This window comes from Scyliorhinus torazame, chromosome 8 (genome assembly GCF_047496885.1).
Source record: "Scyliorhinus torazame isolate Kashiwa2021f chromosome 8, sScyTor2.1, whole genome shotgun sequence".
In the NCBI taxonomy this organism is placed as follows: Eukaryota; Metazoa; Chordata; class Chondrichthyes; order Carcharhiniformes; family Scyliorhinidae; genus Scyliorhinus; species Scyliorhinus torazame.
In genome coordinates this window covers 222,001,302-222,017,639 of record NC_092714.1, presented here as the reverse complement: position 1 = coordinate 222,017,639, position 16,338 = coordinate 222,001,302, and the positions used below count along the sequence as shown (strand labels likewise).

At 50.6% G+C, this 16,338-nt stretch overlaps 1 protein-coding gene across 1 annotated transcript in view; it reads left to right on the top strand.

Annotated features, from left to right (window-relative positions):
* gdap1l1 (ganglioside induced differentiation associated protein 1-like 1) overlaps positions 1 to 16,338 on the top strand; it is a 107,115-nt gene that overhangs the window by 27,175 nt on the left and 63,602 nt on the right. Inside the window, exon 2 of the mRNA XM_072514809.1 lies at positions 4,811 to 5,003. Coding sequence (XP_072370910.1) covers positions 4,811 to 5,003 — 193 coding nt within the window. The remainder of the gene's footprint in view (positions 1 to 4,810; positions 5,004 to 16,338) is intronic.

Below are 16,338 nucleotides of genomic sequence, written 5' to 3'. Positions count from 1 at the left end.
TCGCTCTCATCCCCCCTTCCCGGCACTCGCTCTCACCCCCCCTCCCCGGCACTCTCCCCCCCTCCCCAGCACTCGCTCTCATCCCCCCCTCCCCGGCACACGCTCTCTCCACCCCTCCCCGGCACTCTCCCCACCTCCCCGGCACTCGCTCTCACCCCCATTCCCCGGCACTCTCCCCACCTCACCGGCACTCGCTCTCATCCCCCCCCTCCCCGGCACTCGCACTCACCCCCCCTCCCCGGCACTCTCCCCACCTTCCCGGCACTCGCTCTCATCCCCCCCCCCTCCCCGGCACTCCCCCCACCTCCCCGGCACTCGCTCTCACCCCACCCTCCCCGGCACTCGCTCTCACCCCACCCTCCCCGGCACTCTCCCCACCTCCCGGCACTCGCACTCGCCTCCCCTCCCCGGCACTCGCTCTCACCCCACCCTCCCCGGCACTCGCACTCACCCCCCCTCACCGGCACTCTCCCCACCTCCCCGGCACTCTCCCCACCTCCCCGGCACTCGCACACACCCCCCCCTCACCGGCACTCTCCCCCCCCCTCCCCAGCACTCGCTCTCTCCACCCCTCCCCGGCATTCTCCCCACCTCCCCCGGCACTCGCTCTCTCCACCCCCCCCCCGGCACTGTCCCCACCTCCCCGGCACTCGCTCTCTCCACCCCTCCCCAGCACTCTCCCCACCTCCCCGGCACTCGCTCTCTCCACCCCTCACCGGCACTCTCCCCACCTCCCCGGCACTCTCCACCCCTCCCCGGCACTCTCCCCACCTCCCCGGCACTCGCTCTCACCCCCCCCCCTTCCTGGCACTCTCCCCACCTCCCCAGCACTCGCTCTCTCCACCCCTCCCCGGCACTCTCCCCACCTCCCTGGCACTCGCTCTCTCCACCCCTCACCGGCACTCTCCCCACCTCCCCGACACTATCCACCCCTCCCCGGCACTCTCCCCACCTCCCCGGCCCTCGCTCTCACCCCCCCTTCCCGGCACTCTCCCCACCTCCCCGGCACTCGCTCTCTCCACCCCTCCCCGGCACTCTCCCCACCTCCCCGGCACTCGCTCTCTCCACCCCTCCCCAGCACTCGCTCTCACCCCCCCTCCTCGGCACTCGCTCTCATCCCCCCCCCTCCCCGGCACTCTCCCCCCCCTCCTCGGCACTCGCTCTCATCCCCCCCCCCTCCCCGGCACTCTCCCCCCCTCCCCGGCACTCGCACTCGCCCCCCCTCCCCGGCACTCGCTCTACCCCACCCTCCCCGGCACTCGCACTCACCCCCCCCTCACTTGTACTCTCCCCTCCCCCCCGGCACTCGCACTCACCCCACCTACCCGGCACTCTCCCCCCTCTCCGGCACTTGCCCCTCCCCCTCCCTGGCACTCGCCCCTCCTACCCGGCACTCACCCCCAGCCCCCCCACCCCCAGCGAGCCCCCCCACAGCCCTCCCACTCCCACAGCCTCCCGCCTCCAGCCCTCCCCCCACACCCTCACCCCCACACACACAGACTGCGGCCACGCCGTCACTTCTCCTGCAGCCTTCCCCCATGCCATGACCTACCTCCACACTGTATGGATGGTTGACGCCGTTATATAGGTGTTTTGATTTACGCTGACGTGACCCGTGGTCACGTTGGCGGGACTTTGGCCCATCCGGCTGGGAGAATACCGACAGCCCCGGGGTCCATAGCGTTGCACCGGCCCCGCCATTCTCCGAGGCGGGCGGCGCGATTGACACTCACCGACTTTTCAGCATTCAGAGACTTCGGGAGATGGTGGGGGCGGGATTCACGCCCCCCCCCCCCCCCCCCCCCCCCCCCCCGGCGATTCTCCGACCCGGCGGGGGGGGGGGGGGGCGGAGAACCCCGCCCATTGTGTGGCCAGATTCAAAGTGTGGAATTCTCCAACCCTTCCCACCGGTGCGATCTTCCGGTGCCACCAAATTCAACCCCTTCCATGGTTCTCTGATGGTGGCATGGGCGAAAGATATAAGTCCTGCCAATGGCTATTGGCGAGCTGCCTCTGCTACAGGGAAATCAATGGTAGGAGGCTGGGGAATTTCGCCCGAAGAAACTGCAGCAGGGGAAGGGCAGAAAAGGCAGATTTACAAGTGTTGTACCCGCAATAACGACACGAGAGAACAAAACGGTAAAGAAGGCTTTAATAAGCCAAGAACTAGCCTGGTGCCGAGACGGGTGCTTACTGGGTGCCACCTGCAAGGCGGCCCCTTATATACGACTCCCAGGTGGGCAGAGCCAGAAGTGGAGTCCCCCAGGGTTCCAAGCCCGGTCTTAAAGGGGACTTCACCTTACATGATGATAAGGGTACACAGTAATACAGTAACCGTTCATCACATTCACCCCGTTTAAAAAAACAAAGTCCGGCGGGGGTGAAGTGGAATCATACGTCCATTACGGCGGCGGACACAGACGTCTTAGTTGAGGGTACGTCCGGGAGCACGGTGGTCGGAGCCTTGGTCCGGGTCGGGGTAGAGGATCGGGGCTGAGGGGAAATAGCTGGGGCTGGGGGTAGCGGTGCTGGTGCCGGCGGGGGGTGCAGAGGGGGGGACGCTAGTGGACGCATGCGTTCGGTGTCCACCGACGGGGATTGGGACCGGGGGGGGTGTTGGGTAGTGGGTGCCAGATCCCGCAGGGGAGCCGTGAGGGAGGGGGCTGTCTGTCGTGGGGGAACCAGCGAATGCCAGATCCCGGAGGGAAACCGTATCTTGCCTGCCGTCAGGGTACTCGACGTAGGCGTATCGGGGGTTCGCGTGTAGTAATCGGACCCTCTCGACCAGGGGGTCCGTTTTATGGCTCCTCTCGTGCCTCCGGAGAAGAACCGGTCATGGAGCTGTCAGCCAAGGTGGAAGCGAGACCCCGGAGGTGGACTTCCTGGGGAAGACAAACAAGCGGTTGTGAGGGGTCTCATCGTGGCCGTGCAGAGAAGCGACCTTATGGAGTGTAGGGCGTCGTGTAGGAGCTACTGCCAGCGGGTGGTTGGGAGACTTCTCGACCGTAGGGCCAGGAGAACAGCCTTCCAAATTGTCGCGTTCTCTTTCTCCACCTGCCTGTTTCCCCGCGGGTTATAACTGGTCTTTCTGCTCGAGGCGAGCTGAGCAGATACTGACGCAGTTCATCGCTCATGAACGATGTACCTCGGTCGCTGTGGATATAAGTGGGGAAACCAAACAGGGTGAAGATGCTGTGCAGTGCCTTTATCATGGTGGCCGAGATCATGTCGGGACAGGGGACGGCGAATGGGAAGCGGGAGAACTCGTCGATGATGGTGAGGAAGTAGGCATTGCGGTTGGTGGACGGGAGGGGCCCTTGAAGTCCACACCTAGTCGCTCAAAGGGCCCCGAGGCCTTCACGAGGCGAGCCTTCTCTGGCCGGTAGAAGTGTGGTTTGCACTCCGCACAGATCTGGCACGCCCTGGTCATGGCCTTCACCTCCTTGGTTGAGTAAGGTAGGTTGCGGGACTTGATAAAGTGGACGAGCCGGGTAACCCCTGGGTGACAGAGGTCATTGTGGATGGCTTGCAGCCGGTCCTCCTGCGCGTTGTCGCACGTGCCGCGGGACAGGGCATCTGGGGGCTCATTGAGCTCCCCTGGATGATACTTGATATCGTATGTGCAGGTGGAGAGTTCGATCCTCCACCTCAAAATGTTATCGTTTTTTATTTTGCCCCGTTGTGCGTTATCAAACATGAAGGCTACCGACTGTTTGTCGGTGATGAGGGTGAACCTCCTACCGGCTCGGTAGTGCCTCCAGTGCGGCACAGCCACCACAATGGCTTGTGCCTCCTTCTCGACTGCAGAGTGGACTTATGATTCCACTTCACCCCCGCCGGACTTCGTTTTTTTAATCAGGGGTGAATGTGATGAACGGTTTTTGTATTACTGTATACCCTTATCATCATGTAAGGTGATGTACCCTTTAAGACTGGGCTTGGGACCCTGGGGGACTCTGCCTCTGGCTCTGCCCACCTGGGAGTCGTATATAAGGGGCCACCTTGCAGGCGGCACCCAGTAAACACCCGTCTCGGCACCAGGCTATTCTTAGCTTATTAAATTGTTGTACCCTCAATAACGACGCTAGAGAGTAAAACGGTAAAGAAGGCTTTAATAAGCGAAGAACTAGCCTGGTGCCGACACGGGTGCTTACTGGGTACCTCCTGCAAGGCGGCCCCTTATATACGACTCCCCGGTGGGCGGAGCCGGAGGCGGAGTCCCCAGGGTTCCAAGCCCGGTCTTAAAGGGGACATCACCTTACATGAAGATAAGGGTACAGTAATACAATAACCGTTCATCACAATAAGGAACTGCATTTGTAATACTGTTAAAAGGGACAGAAAGATGAAGACAGGGTTAGAGCAGTATGCTATGCTTCAATTTTGCCAGAGCTGACCAGAGTGTTTAACGATGTTTATTAAAGGATTCAGCTAAAGGAATATCTGGGGAATCTGATCCATCAAGACCTTCATACCCCTAACTCATGAGGTTTTGCACAAGTGTGGCATTTGGGTGACAACAAGCTCTGGGAAGCTCGAATCGAATATGGAGTAAATGTTACAACAAGTGAAGTTCTATTGCGAATTTCTTCATTTGGGAGTCATTTGATGAATTTGGTCATTTTAGTTTATTGTTCCCCCATGAGGATCGTAATACAAATAAAGTCTCAAAAAACTTCAGTCATTGCAATCGTTTAAAAGCAGGTACACAAACCACAAAAACTTCTCCGAACCCAAATCATTAGTTCAGTATTGATTTACAGGTTTGGTATCGCTGACAGGTCATGTGAAAAGTGCCTCTTTGTTTCAGGTTCGTCTACTAATTGCAGAAAAAGGTGTGCAATGTGATGAACGAGATGTTAGTTTACCATTAACCGAACACAAAGAACCATGGTTTATGCGGCTGAACCTAGGCGAAGAAGTGCCAGTGCTGATCCATGGGGACAGTATCATCAGTGATTACAACCAAATTATTGATTACCTAGAGAAGACCTTTGTGGGAGGTAAAGTTTTATTTTATCAAGTGTTTACAGAGCAAAATATTAAATTTGCCTTCTGAACATTGTTAAGGTAAAATGCATGTGAGGAATCACCATTTGACTTTTGTTTATCTCATTCAGAGCAATGAATGAGTTAATTTTTAAATAGTTTTATTTCTGATACTTTATCTCTCAAATTAAATCTTAATTCCAGGCACGCTTGACTAGTTGTCCAACAAATTAAAAGAAGAATTGTTTTGTCATGTATGACTGAAAACCAATTTGTATCTGTGAATCAATAGAAACTAAGGGCGGGTTTCCCCATCCATGTTCGCCTGGTGACCGGAGAATCCTGTCCGAGGTCAATAGATTTTCCCATTGTCGGCGTCTCGCCCGTGGCATTCTTGTGGCGGGCGGGGCGGATGAATCCAGCCCTAAATAAGCACAAATTCTCTTTTTTTGTCCATGTCCTATCACAATGCCACAAGAATTTTAGTGCCTGTGTGAAGGGAAAGTAGGCAAGAAGGAATGATTCCTTTGACTAAGGGTGGGATTTTCCAACCCTTCCCACTGGCGGGATCTTCCAGTCCTGCCAAATGTGACTCCCCAACAGTGGGACGGGTGAGCAACGCAAAATACCGTAGACATCAATGGGACTGGAAGATCTCACCGACGGCCAATGGCGCGTCTCCCCCACTGCAGCAGGTGGATGAACAAATCCTGCCCAAGATATGTTGTTGGAAAGTAGGGCGGCGACAACTTGTATTTGTCCAAGATGGAAACTTTTACACACAGTATTTCAATCTACTAAAATAGTGCCTTTCATATAGAAAACTGTTTTAAGGCACTTCACAAAGGATCAAGACAATTTGAATGGCATGACAAAGGAGGTGATCAAAAGCTTGGTTGAAGAGGTGGAAATTAACGCGGATCTTAAAGGGCAAGAGGAAGGTGGAGCAATGGAAGTGTTTTAGAAAGAAATTCCAGAGTACAGTGCTAGGTGCCTATTTAATTTGTCATATTATAATAATAATGTCATTGGAAATAGTTGTTTCAGGGTTGCTATGTGATTTACTGCTCTTGGACCACTAAGTCAATCCTAAATAAAAATCATAATCTTTGAACTGTTTTCCGTTAAAATATACACAATGGTAGTCTTATTGTTAAATATACTTGTACTTTATTCTAAATATGCATGTTACTATAAAACATCTGGGAGTAAATTAACATTGTAGCCTTTCCATAACCCCAACAGGATGTGGTGGAATGGCCATAAAAGAGGCAAAGACCTGGCTACATCAGATCACTGCCTTTCCCAGGGGTTTCTGTATGCCTAATAGGGACTGAAATTCCCATCCTGCTATAAACAAGGCCATTAATGAAGGAAGGGTATAACCAGGCTGCAAGTTCTCATGTCCCAACTTGGTGCACATTTCGGCCCCTTGACAGGATTCAAGGAAATACTTTTCGTTGGAATTGAGCCAACAACCATTTTTAACCCAAACCATTCATTGCCAACATTTGCAAAAGGGTATTGAACCTCCTCAACTCCTTCCCCCACCCCGCCCGATTTCCACACACCGAATTTCAGCCACTCGATTTTGGAGATTCCATTTCTTTCAGTGGTTTTCATTATTTTTTAAGAAATGGAGAAACAAACTTAAACACATTTGCTTAATAAAAACAGACAGACGCAAACAACTTTTCAATATTCAATATTCAATAAGCCTTCACTAATCAGAACTACTTAGCCATTTATTCAGAAACAAAAAATGCAAGTGTTAATTTTTCCAAGTTCACATAGCTGATTCACATTGCAGGGAATTATTTTTCAACCATTTAAATTAATGGCCAGAATGAAGATCGTGTGGTGCCGTGGGTAGCATTCCTGCCTCTGAGCCAGAAGCTCCGGGTTTGAATCCCACTCCAGGACTAGTTGGCCACGGAAGGAGAGTTCATGATGTAGTTCAAACAGGTTAACAAGCGGCCTGCTAATTCTTCCAACACTTTCCCACTATTCCCGAAAGGGAACAAAGTGTGCGTTAAGGTGCAAAAAAAACCAATGGCCCAAACTTTGAAAACACAACTTTCTGATATTTGCTTCTACCAACGAGGCTCCCTCCCAGCAGTTTGAAGTCGAAGAGTCAGGGTATAAAAAACAAACGGACTTGTTATTGACAGAGGACAAGAAGCAAACTGAAACCCTTGTGCCCTTTCCCTTACTGTCAGTAATCAGTGTGGTTTTGGAGAGGACAATACTTGTGGTTCTTAGCCCCTGGAGTGTGTGGCCAATTTAGAAATAACAGCAGCAAGCTTTCATGGGTTTAAATAAAGAGGATTATTTATTCACACACACCCTGAAAATCTGAACGCTATGACATTCATACACCACATGCTCAAATAGCTGCAATTAAAGAAGTTAGTGCATTTCTACAAGTGTTAAACCAAAAGAATTGTTAACAGTTCACATGTTTGGCTTGTTGAAGAAGAACCGTTGTTGAGCCTAGTAAGGAAGAAGTATTTTTCCACTCTTAAATTGTAGCCAAAACTGGGCTAGGAATCAAATAGCTTAATTCAGATACCTGCATTATTGCCGGATTCCCTCAAATAAATAAATGTTTAGCAGGGCACAAAGCTAGACATTAGTGGTTTTCGGATATGGAGGTCAAATTTCTTTACAGATGACCTTGAAGTTTTGGAATTAGACTGGGGAATCTTTTAAGATATTATGTGTTCAGGTCCTTAAAGGGAAAGATTACACAGCCTTTTTCTGCAGCTGCTGTCTCCTTCGGTGTTCTTTGCAGAATGTCCAGGTCTTTCTGGGTCTTCAGATAAAACCTCGTTATTTTCAACTGGTTTTGCTCATGTGACCATTATAGGTTTCCTCCACCCAAAATTGCTTAGCTGAAAGCCATTGCTATGCAATGGAGATAATTTATGAATTCTGAACACTTACTTTTATTTAATTTTAGAGTACCCAATCATTTTTTCCAATTAAGGGGCAATTTAGCGTGGCCAATCCACCTAGCCTGCACATCTTTGGGTCGCGGGGGCGAAACCCATGCAAATACGGGGAGAATGTGCATCTCCACTCGAAGACTGACCCAGAGTCGGGATTGAACCCTGGTCCTCGTCGTCGTGAGACAGCAATGCAATTCTGAACACTTCCAAAGGACGAATTGCTTTCTCCCTAGCCCTTGGGTTTCCTACTCGAGTCTTGACTTATGTCTCAGGTGAACCACCAAACAATAGCATGTGTGAATTCCACAGATAGTATCCACCTGACCCTTGGCAGCCATTAAAGTCACCTTATGAATGTCCATTAAAAAAAAAATAAGACAGTTACAGAAGCTTCCAGATGTTTTGGGTATGTCTTCATTGGGCAAAACAGACTGGTTAAGGTCAAAGTGGAATTTAATATTGTGTTGAACCACTAATAAATTAAATTTGGAAACTTAAAGCTTTAGGTTCTAATTGTGATGATTTTTAGGAGCTCTTCCAGTTACGCAAGCTGTCCCCATTATGACCTTAGAATGGCCTGTAGAGGGCAACCCTGCCCCTCCCCCTCCCCTCGCCTCAAATGGGTGATCTTACTTGAGGGAATACACAAACATAAAGAGAAGTAAAAAGAACTGAACGATCTTTGAAAGCGCGGAACTTGCACAGTTTAGTTCTTCATTTCTGTAATGTACACCAGGTCTATTGGCAGACTTGACCTCCTGAAAATCGTTACTGAAGGATTTATTTCACTGCCACCCTTGAGTCCTGAAAAATATAAATCAATAGTTAGGAAAGATGACTCTAACATAAGCATTAAGTGCCATCTGATACATGGATGGTAGCACAGAACAAATGAATAATTTGTTTAGAGAAGAACACAATTCTTTGATCAAAATTATTCACTGTGATGCCAAAAGGTGCGATTTAACCACCGCATTGCATCCAGCGCAGATCTGCGCGTGGCGGTTAGATAGTGGGATAGTCCAAAATCATGCCACTGGCCCGCTCCCGATAGCATGTTCTGGGTCTTGCCTAAATATGGAGTGATGATCATTAATGCCAATTTGCATTAATTTCTATCTCATTAGAGAGATTGAAGTCAAATGTAATGGCGTCCTGGGAATTAACTGACTCCCCAGTGAGAAATCACGGGGGCGTCATTTATTACCCCTTTTAAAAAATGTGAAGCTGGTGCAATGACCGCTAAGGGGCACTGAGGAGGTGAGTAGCCATTTTTATTTTCGGGAATGCAGCTCAAGTGTGTAGAAGATTGCGTGGCAAAGAAGGTAGTACGTACGTTCCCCAACCTGAAACCCTGGTTTAATTGGGAGATTCAGGCCAGGTCTGAGGCTTTCAAAACAAGCAAGCCTGACCTATACAAGAAATCCAGGTACAATCTCCGCAAAGTCATCCGGGATGCCGAGAGACAATACCAGACCAAGCTAGAGTTACAGACTAAGGACCCGGTCTCTCATCGGTTGTGGCATGTCTTAAACAACATAACGGGCTACAAAGCAAAGCCAAGTGGAATCTCTGGCAGCAGTGCACCCCTCCCCAATTAACTCAATGCATTCTATGCTCATTTCAAGCAGGAAACCAACAAATCGTTGTCAACTGCCCCAGCTGCCTCTGACACACCCATACCCATCGTCACAGCTTCCAAAATCAGATTGCCTTCTTGAAAGCGAACCCTCGGGAAGCAACAGATCCTGACAGAGTCAGTGGTCGTGCACTCAAATCCTTCGCGGACCAACTGTCAGGTGTGTTCGCGGATACCTTCAATCTCTCCCTACTCCGTTCTGAGATTCTCACCTGCTTCAAGAAGACCACTATCATACCAAAGAAGAACGAGGCAATGTGCCTCAATGACTACAGTCCAGCGACCTTGACATCTACCATTATGAAGTGCTTCGAGAAGTTGGTCATGAGACACGTCAACTTCATATTCGCATACTGCCACAACCGGTCCACAGCAGACGCCATTTTCCTGGTTCTACACTCATCCCTGGAGCATCTCGACAACAAGGACTCCTTCATCAGATTCCTACTTATTGACTACAGTTCCCCTTCAACACCATAATTACAGCCAAGCTCATATCAAAACTCGAAAAACTAGAACTTGGCTCCTCCCTCAGCAACTAAATCCTCGACTTTCTGACACATAGACCACAATCAGTAAGGATAAACAACACCTGTCCACGATACCCCCGATAGTCCTCAATACCAGGACATAGAACATAGAACATACAGTGCAGAAGGAGGCCATTCGGCCCATTGAGTCTGCACCGACCCACTTAAGTCCTCACTTCCACCCTATCCCCATAACACAATAACCCCTCCTCACTTTTTTGGTCACTAAGGGCAATTTAGCATGGCCAATCCACCTAACCTGCACATCTTTGGACTGTGGAGGGAAAGCAGAGCATCCGGAGGACCCCACATGGCTGCATCATTGGTCTTTTGAGGAAATGACAGACAGTGGGTGGGATTCTCCATTAGCTGACGGCGAAATCGGTGCATGTGATCGTGCGGAGAATAGCTTCCGAGGCCAAAATCGCGGTAAGTGCCGGGCTTGACATCAAATCATGGTGCTCCATCACCTTGAAAGTGGTGTCAATGCGATGCACGCCCCGCATACTTTAAACACTGTTTGCATATCATTATCGGGCGTACCCGCGATTCTCTGACTCTGATGGGCCGAGTTCCCAACGGCGCTGTCCAGTGCTCTCAAAAATCGTGAGCCTGGTGTGGTGGTTGCTGAGAGAGAGAGAGAGAGGTCATACAGACAGTGTCCAACACCGCAATAATCCGCCGGCGGTCGTGCCGCTGGCCGGTGGACTTCTGCCAGGGCTGGACGGTGGCCAGGAGGTGGGCTGTGGGGTCAAGCTGGACAGGTACACAACACCATTACCACAGCTGGCAAGGCAACCATGCAGCTTCGCATGCCACTGGCAGCCCACTTTAAATCTGGTGCCTTGGGTCGTACAGGTGATTCCCCCGGGGCACCCCCGTGGGAATCCCATCAGGTATATGGGCGTTCCTCCACAACCTGTCCCATCTTTTTGGCTGAGATAAGTGTGTGTGTGGGGAGTGTATGTTTATGCGCGGCTGTAGCTTGCCAGCCCTGCGAGTGCCGATCATGGACCCGGCGAATCCCGCACCTTTTTTCATGTGAACCAATGGTGTTCCACGTGGAACCGGTGCTAGCCCCTCACCAGTAGTGGAATTGGTGCAGGTGCGGCGCCGATTTTCCTGTCGTGAAAGTCCACGGATTCTCCGTTTGCGTCAACACTTAGTCGCAGAAATGGAAAATCCATTACAACACGTGCCACAGGAAACTGCCTGTCAACAAAGAGACAGAGTGGCAACTGTGCCAGGTTCTTGTGAACCACCACCTCCGGATCATGCACGAGTGTGCACGCTTCTCAGGGGGTGTGCATGACAGCTACATCCTGGGACACTTGAAGATCCCTGGCATCTTTAAGGATTACCACCCCAGATTAACCGGTTGGCTCTTGGGGAATAAGCAGCACCTGCTGATGTCTGGCTAATGACATCAGTGCGGAGGCTGGAGACCGAGATGGAGACTCGATATCACAAGACTCATGTTGCACCCATACTGTCATTGAGCGGTGCACGGACTGCTCACAAAGTGGTTCCGATGACTTGACCGCTCTGGTGATGCACTGCAGTACAACCCCCCCCCCCAGAGGGTCTCCCGCTTTGAGGTGGTCTGCGGTGCTCTCCACAACCTGACACAGCAGTGGGGCAACATGCTGGAGGAGGAGGGACATTATCATCTTACGAGGATAAGGAGGAGGCGGACCAGGAGGAGATGGAGGATGGGCTCAGGGAGGACCCACAGGATGAGCCGGAGGATGGAGGATAGGCGGTGCCGAAGTTCCGGCATGCTCGGAGAACCAGGGAGGCCCTCATCCTCCCCCGATTCTCATAGGATCAGGTTTTGTTACCCTCCCCCATTCTCCTCCTTCCTCCCCCCAACATTCTCCTGCAACCGCCATTCCCCTCCTTCCCCCCCCCCCCCCCCCCCCCCGCCATTCCCTCCTTCCTCCCCCCCTCCATTCACCTCCTTCCTCCCACACCCCCCATTCCCCAACCATCCTGGAACACACCCCACCCCCACCCTACTACCATGTTCCACCTTCCCAGGGTCTGTGTAACATCACCCCAGGATGACGGCCTGTGTCGGCACTGTCAGTGGGTGAATATACAAGGCAGGAGAGTGATGATTATTAACTGTGAGGTAAGTTCTGATTCTCCTCGATGTGGCAAAGTCTGACTCCTGTCTCTCTGCTGACAGCGCACCCACACCCATTCTCCGAATGGGGTCTGCATCATGGACTTTTGATCTTTCACCACTGTGCCCGGAGGGCACGGGGAGCGGAGGGCAACATGGGGTTGCGGGGTGCAGGCACACCCTCTGTTAAGATTAATGTGAGAGAAGCTACACATGTATCAGGTGTAACATGTATTAATAGTGAACATTGGACATTTCCATTTCCCCAATCTACACATAGTGACTCTCCTGCCCCGCCCCACCCCCAGGGCCCACTCAGCGCTCTTCAACCTTCTTGATCTTACGTGGCCTAGCGCTATGTCCAGGTGTGTCCCCAGGATGAACATCAGAGGTGGAGGCAGCCTGCTGCTTTTTACACCCTGTGACCTTTGATGCCCTTGGTGGACGTCCTTTGAGGGGCTTTGCCTTGGCACCCTGTTCTGCCTGCTGCCCTTACAATGCGCCGATGTCAGGAGGGGGGGATTAGAAAGAACTGGAGATGACAGTCGTCTCCTCAGTGGCAGGCCCTAAGTTGGCCTCCAGTGCTTCCTCCTCTCTGATTGTGCCTGTGGGGCCCTCAGGAAAGCTGGAGTGAGCTCCAGAGAGCTCTGCATCATCTGGCTCTGCCAGTCCTGGTGCCTCCCCAATGCCTGCACCATGGTTTCGACACTCACAGCGATGCTCCTCAGTGACTAGGCCACGCTCTGCAGTGCCCCGGCAACAGCCCCTGCAATGTTCACCTGCATCTGGAAGACATCCTTCAGCAACTGGGACATGCTCTGGAATGCCTCAGCAATGTCCACCTGTGTCTGGGACATGTCCCTAAGCTGTCTGGACATAATGTTGAGGTCTCAGCCATGGTCGTCACAGACTGAGCTATGCCTTAGACACCACCACTCAAGATACTGACCTCATGCAAGCTCTCCATTGCAGTCACCACCCTGGCAGTGTTGGCCTAGGTGCCATGCATTATTGGCATCATCTCCTGCGTCCATAACTTTTGGGACTCCTCGCTGAAATGTCGCTGTCTTCCTTGAATCTTACGGCTATGTCTTATCATCTGCATCTGTTCTGGGATAACCCTATCCAGAGGCTCGGCATCTGTCCAGGACTCAGCTGAATCCTGGGATCCAGAAGACTGCCGACTGCTGACTCCCTTGGCTGTTCCTCCCTCCATCTGATGTGCATCAGCAACAGTGTGGTGCTCACCAGATTGTGCCCCAGATATCTGACCACTAGTGTTTCCCAACGAGGTGTGTGTCTCTGTTGGTGGAGAGTGGGAGTGATAGCTGTGACACCTCGATGGTGGTCTCCTCAGAGCTCTCCTCCGAGGTGGTCTCTAGTGTAGTGATCTCTGTATGTGCATGTACACAAGGGGTTAATGAGTAATCAGTAGCACCACATGATCACTAGTGGGCCGTACCAACGGGGGTATAAAAGGCAACCACATTGGGTCTTCGGCAGTCTCTCTCTCTCTCGGGTGCACTGTGATCAGGGCAATATCAGAATAGTTCAGATAGTTAGTGGAATTACGTATAGTCACTGTTGTTAGATCTTTTTAACCTTATCACTAGTATCAAAGTTAAAGTAAAGAACTCATGCACTTGTTGTTATAGTTACTCAATAAACCTTTGTTGTTACTGGACGAGTTCAAGCCTTCTTCATCGAGATTCAGACGACCTCACCATCAACCAAGGATTGAGCAGCACGAGTTACCTACCACACAGGTAACAAGTCATGGTACCAGGAGTGGGGTTTTAAACAAACTAGTTAGATAAGGTTAGACAACAAGAGACCTCTCGGGCAAGAAAAAAATGGCAAGGTGGACTCATTTCCAGCACCACAGCAACTCAGAACCTCTGGTAATCTCCAGTATAATTGGAAAATATTCCTTCAACAATTTAATCTATTTATGGAAGTTAAGGACATGACCGCTGCACCAGATTAAAAAAAAAATGCCAACATCGTATCTGCGGCAGGGAAACAGGCCATTGATATATATAATTTATTCACTTACGCGGAAGGGGAGGACAAGGACAAACTGGACATCATTATAAAAAACTTCGACAACCACTGCAAATCTGAGGTTAATGAGACATTTGAACGCATTAAATTCACCAGGCGGCTACAAAAACCAGGAGAATCGTTCAGCAGTTTTGTCACTGACTTAAAGCTGATGACCCAATCCTGCAATTATAAAAACCTCCGTGGCTCCCTCATCAGAGACCAAATTGTCAGTGGCATCTCTGATGAGGGACTCACAAAGTCTCTCCTGAAACACAGAAACCTAACCCTTGAAATGGCCAATCAAAAGTGCTCTGCTCATGAAATTACTGAAGCACAGTATGGACAATTTACTTACCGGGAACAAGGACTCCACCACGAGGTTGGATCCGTCAAAATTGCGGCCCAGGCATCTCGAAGGCGTACCTCCACCGGCAATCCCGCGCGCGCGAACCTGGAAGTGGCACACACACATACGCAGTTCGCCCGAAGATTGGAACCGGATGACAAAACTACTGCGCATGCGCAAGCGTCGCGGGACAGCATGATGATATATCTTCACTGTGGACACGCCCATTTAAAAGGGCAATGTCTGGCTTTGGGCAAACAGTGCCTGAGGTGTGGAAGATACAACCACTATGCCTCTAAATGTAGAGCTGTCCTACACATGACTTCCACAGGACAAACAACTGAAGCCCTGCGACATTAGGAACGTTGCATCAATGGAACACAAACCAACCTACAGTGATTACTTATCAGAAAATCATGACCTAGCCTGTGACTACTCATACGGCGTGGACACGGTTGAATCAACTGAGGAACCTTACATAACAATCACCACGCCTCATCCGAAACGCCTGAAAGTAAACAACAAGAGTTTTAAAGTTACAAAGCACAACATTTTTTCCTCCAAGACAGAATGAAGCCCGAACCTCCACCCACAGTTAAACATTACCGCCACACCACCCTGGAACAAGCAGTTTGCAACACCCAAAGAGGAGAGCACAATGACAAATCCAGAGCAAAAGATTTGTTCATTGAGGATGACTACTCAGGGGATGAGTTCCTCATTGGACAAATAGAGCACCATGACACATCCTCAGCAAGAAGAGATGATTTGCTCGCTGACGAATGCTACTCAGCCATGGATGAGTTCGCCGGATCTGATGATCATTGCAGCAGCAACATGGGTGCCAAGTTCAATCTGAGTCTCATGGTAGAAGAATCCAGTACCATGACAACATGGCAGATCGTTGATACAATGGATGACAGCCACATGTCAAATATCCAAGAAGAAGGTGACGCCACGTAGAGAGCACAGATCGACTCCACAGAGGGAGTGATACCAGCCTCCACAGCGAGCTTGTTGACAGACTCCAGAATGGACGCAATTAAAGACTCCGGAGTGACAATAGTGCACAAGGAAGACTATGATGGTCTATCCGCCTTATATGAGCAACCAGCAGCAGATTATGAAAGTCTACCCAGCTCATGTAACCAACAAGAAGACATTGAATGTCTACCTACTGTATGAAAAAACAGTGACAAAGTGATCACACTCGACATACAGAGTTTGCAGGATCACAGCGAGACTGACAGATCTCAGCTCGTCTGTACAGAAACACAGAGTAGGTGTACTCTTGAGTCCAGTGAGACCACGTCATTTGAAATCTTGAAGATTTTGACTCCAGAAGAGAAGCACCAAGAAACCAAAGGTAATTCAAATGAACCAGGAATAACTCCTGAAGAGGAGCATAAAGAAATCACAGATGATTCAAATGTACCGGAAATATCTCCAGAAGAGGAGCACCAAGGAAGCAAAGAAGAGGCATCAAATCCACCACAAATGACTGATGTCACTAACCTCAATGCAACATCAGATCATTCTCACAATTCTCAAGAAAAAACGCTCAACAAAACATTGGCTACCAAAAAGGGCACTGCCACAAACACCTTTGAGTCTGACTCGAATAATACACATCGTACAGTCAGTGAGCAAAACTGTAACAACACCAAGACCAACAACGGTATCAACAAAGACAGAAGCCACAAAAACAA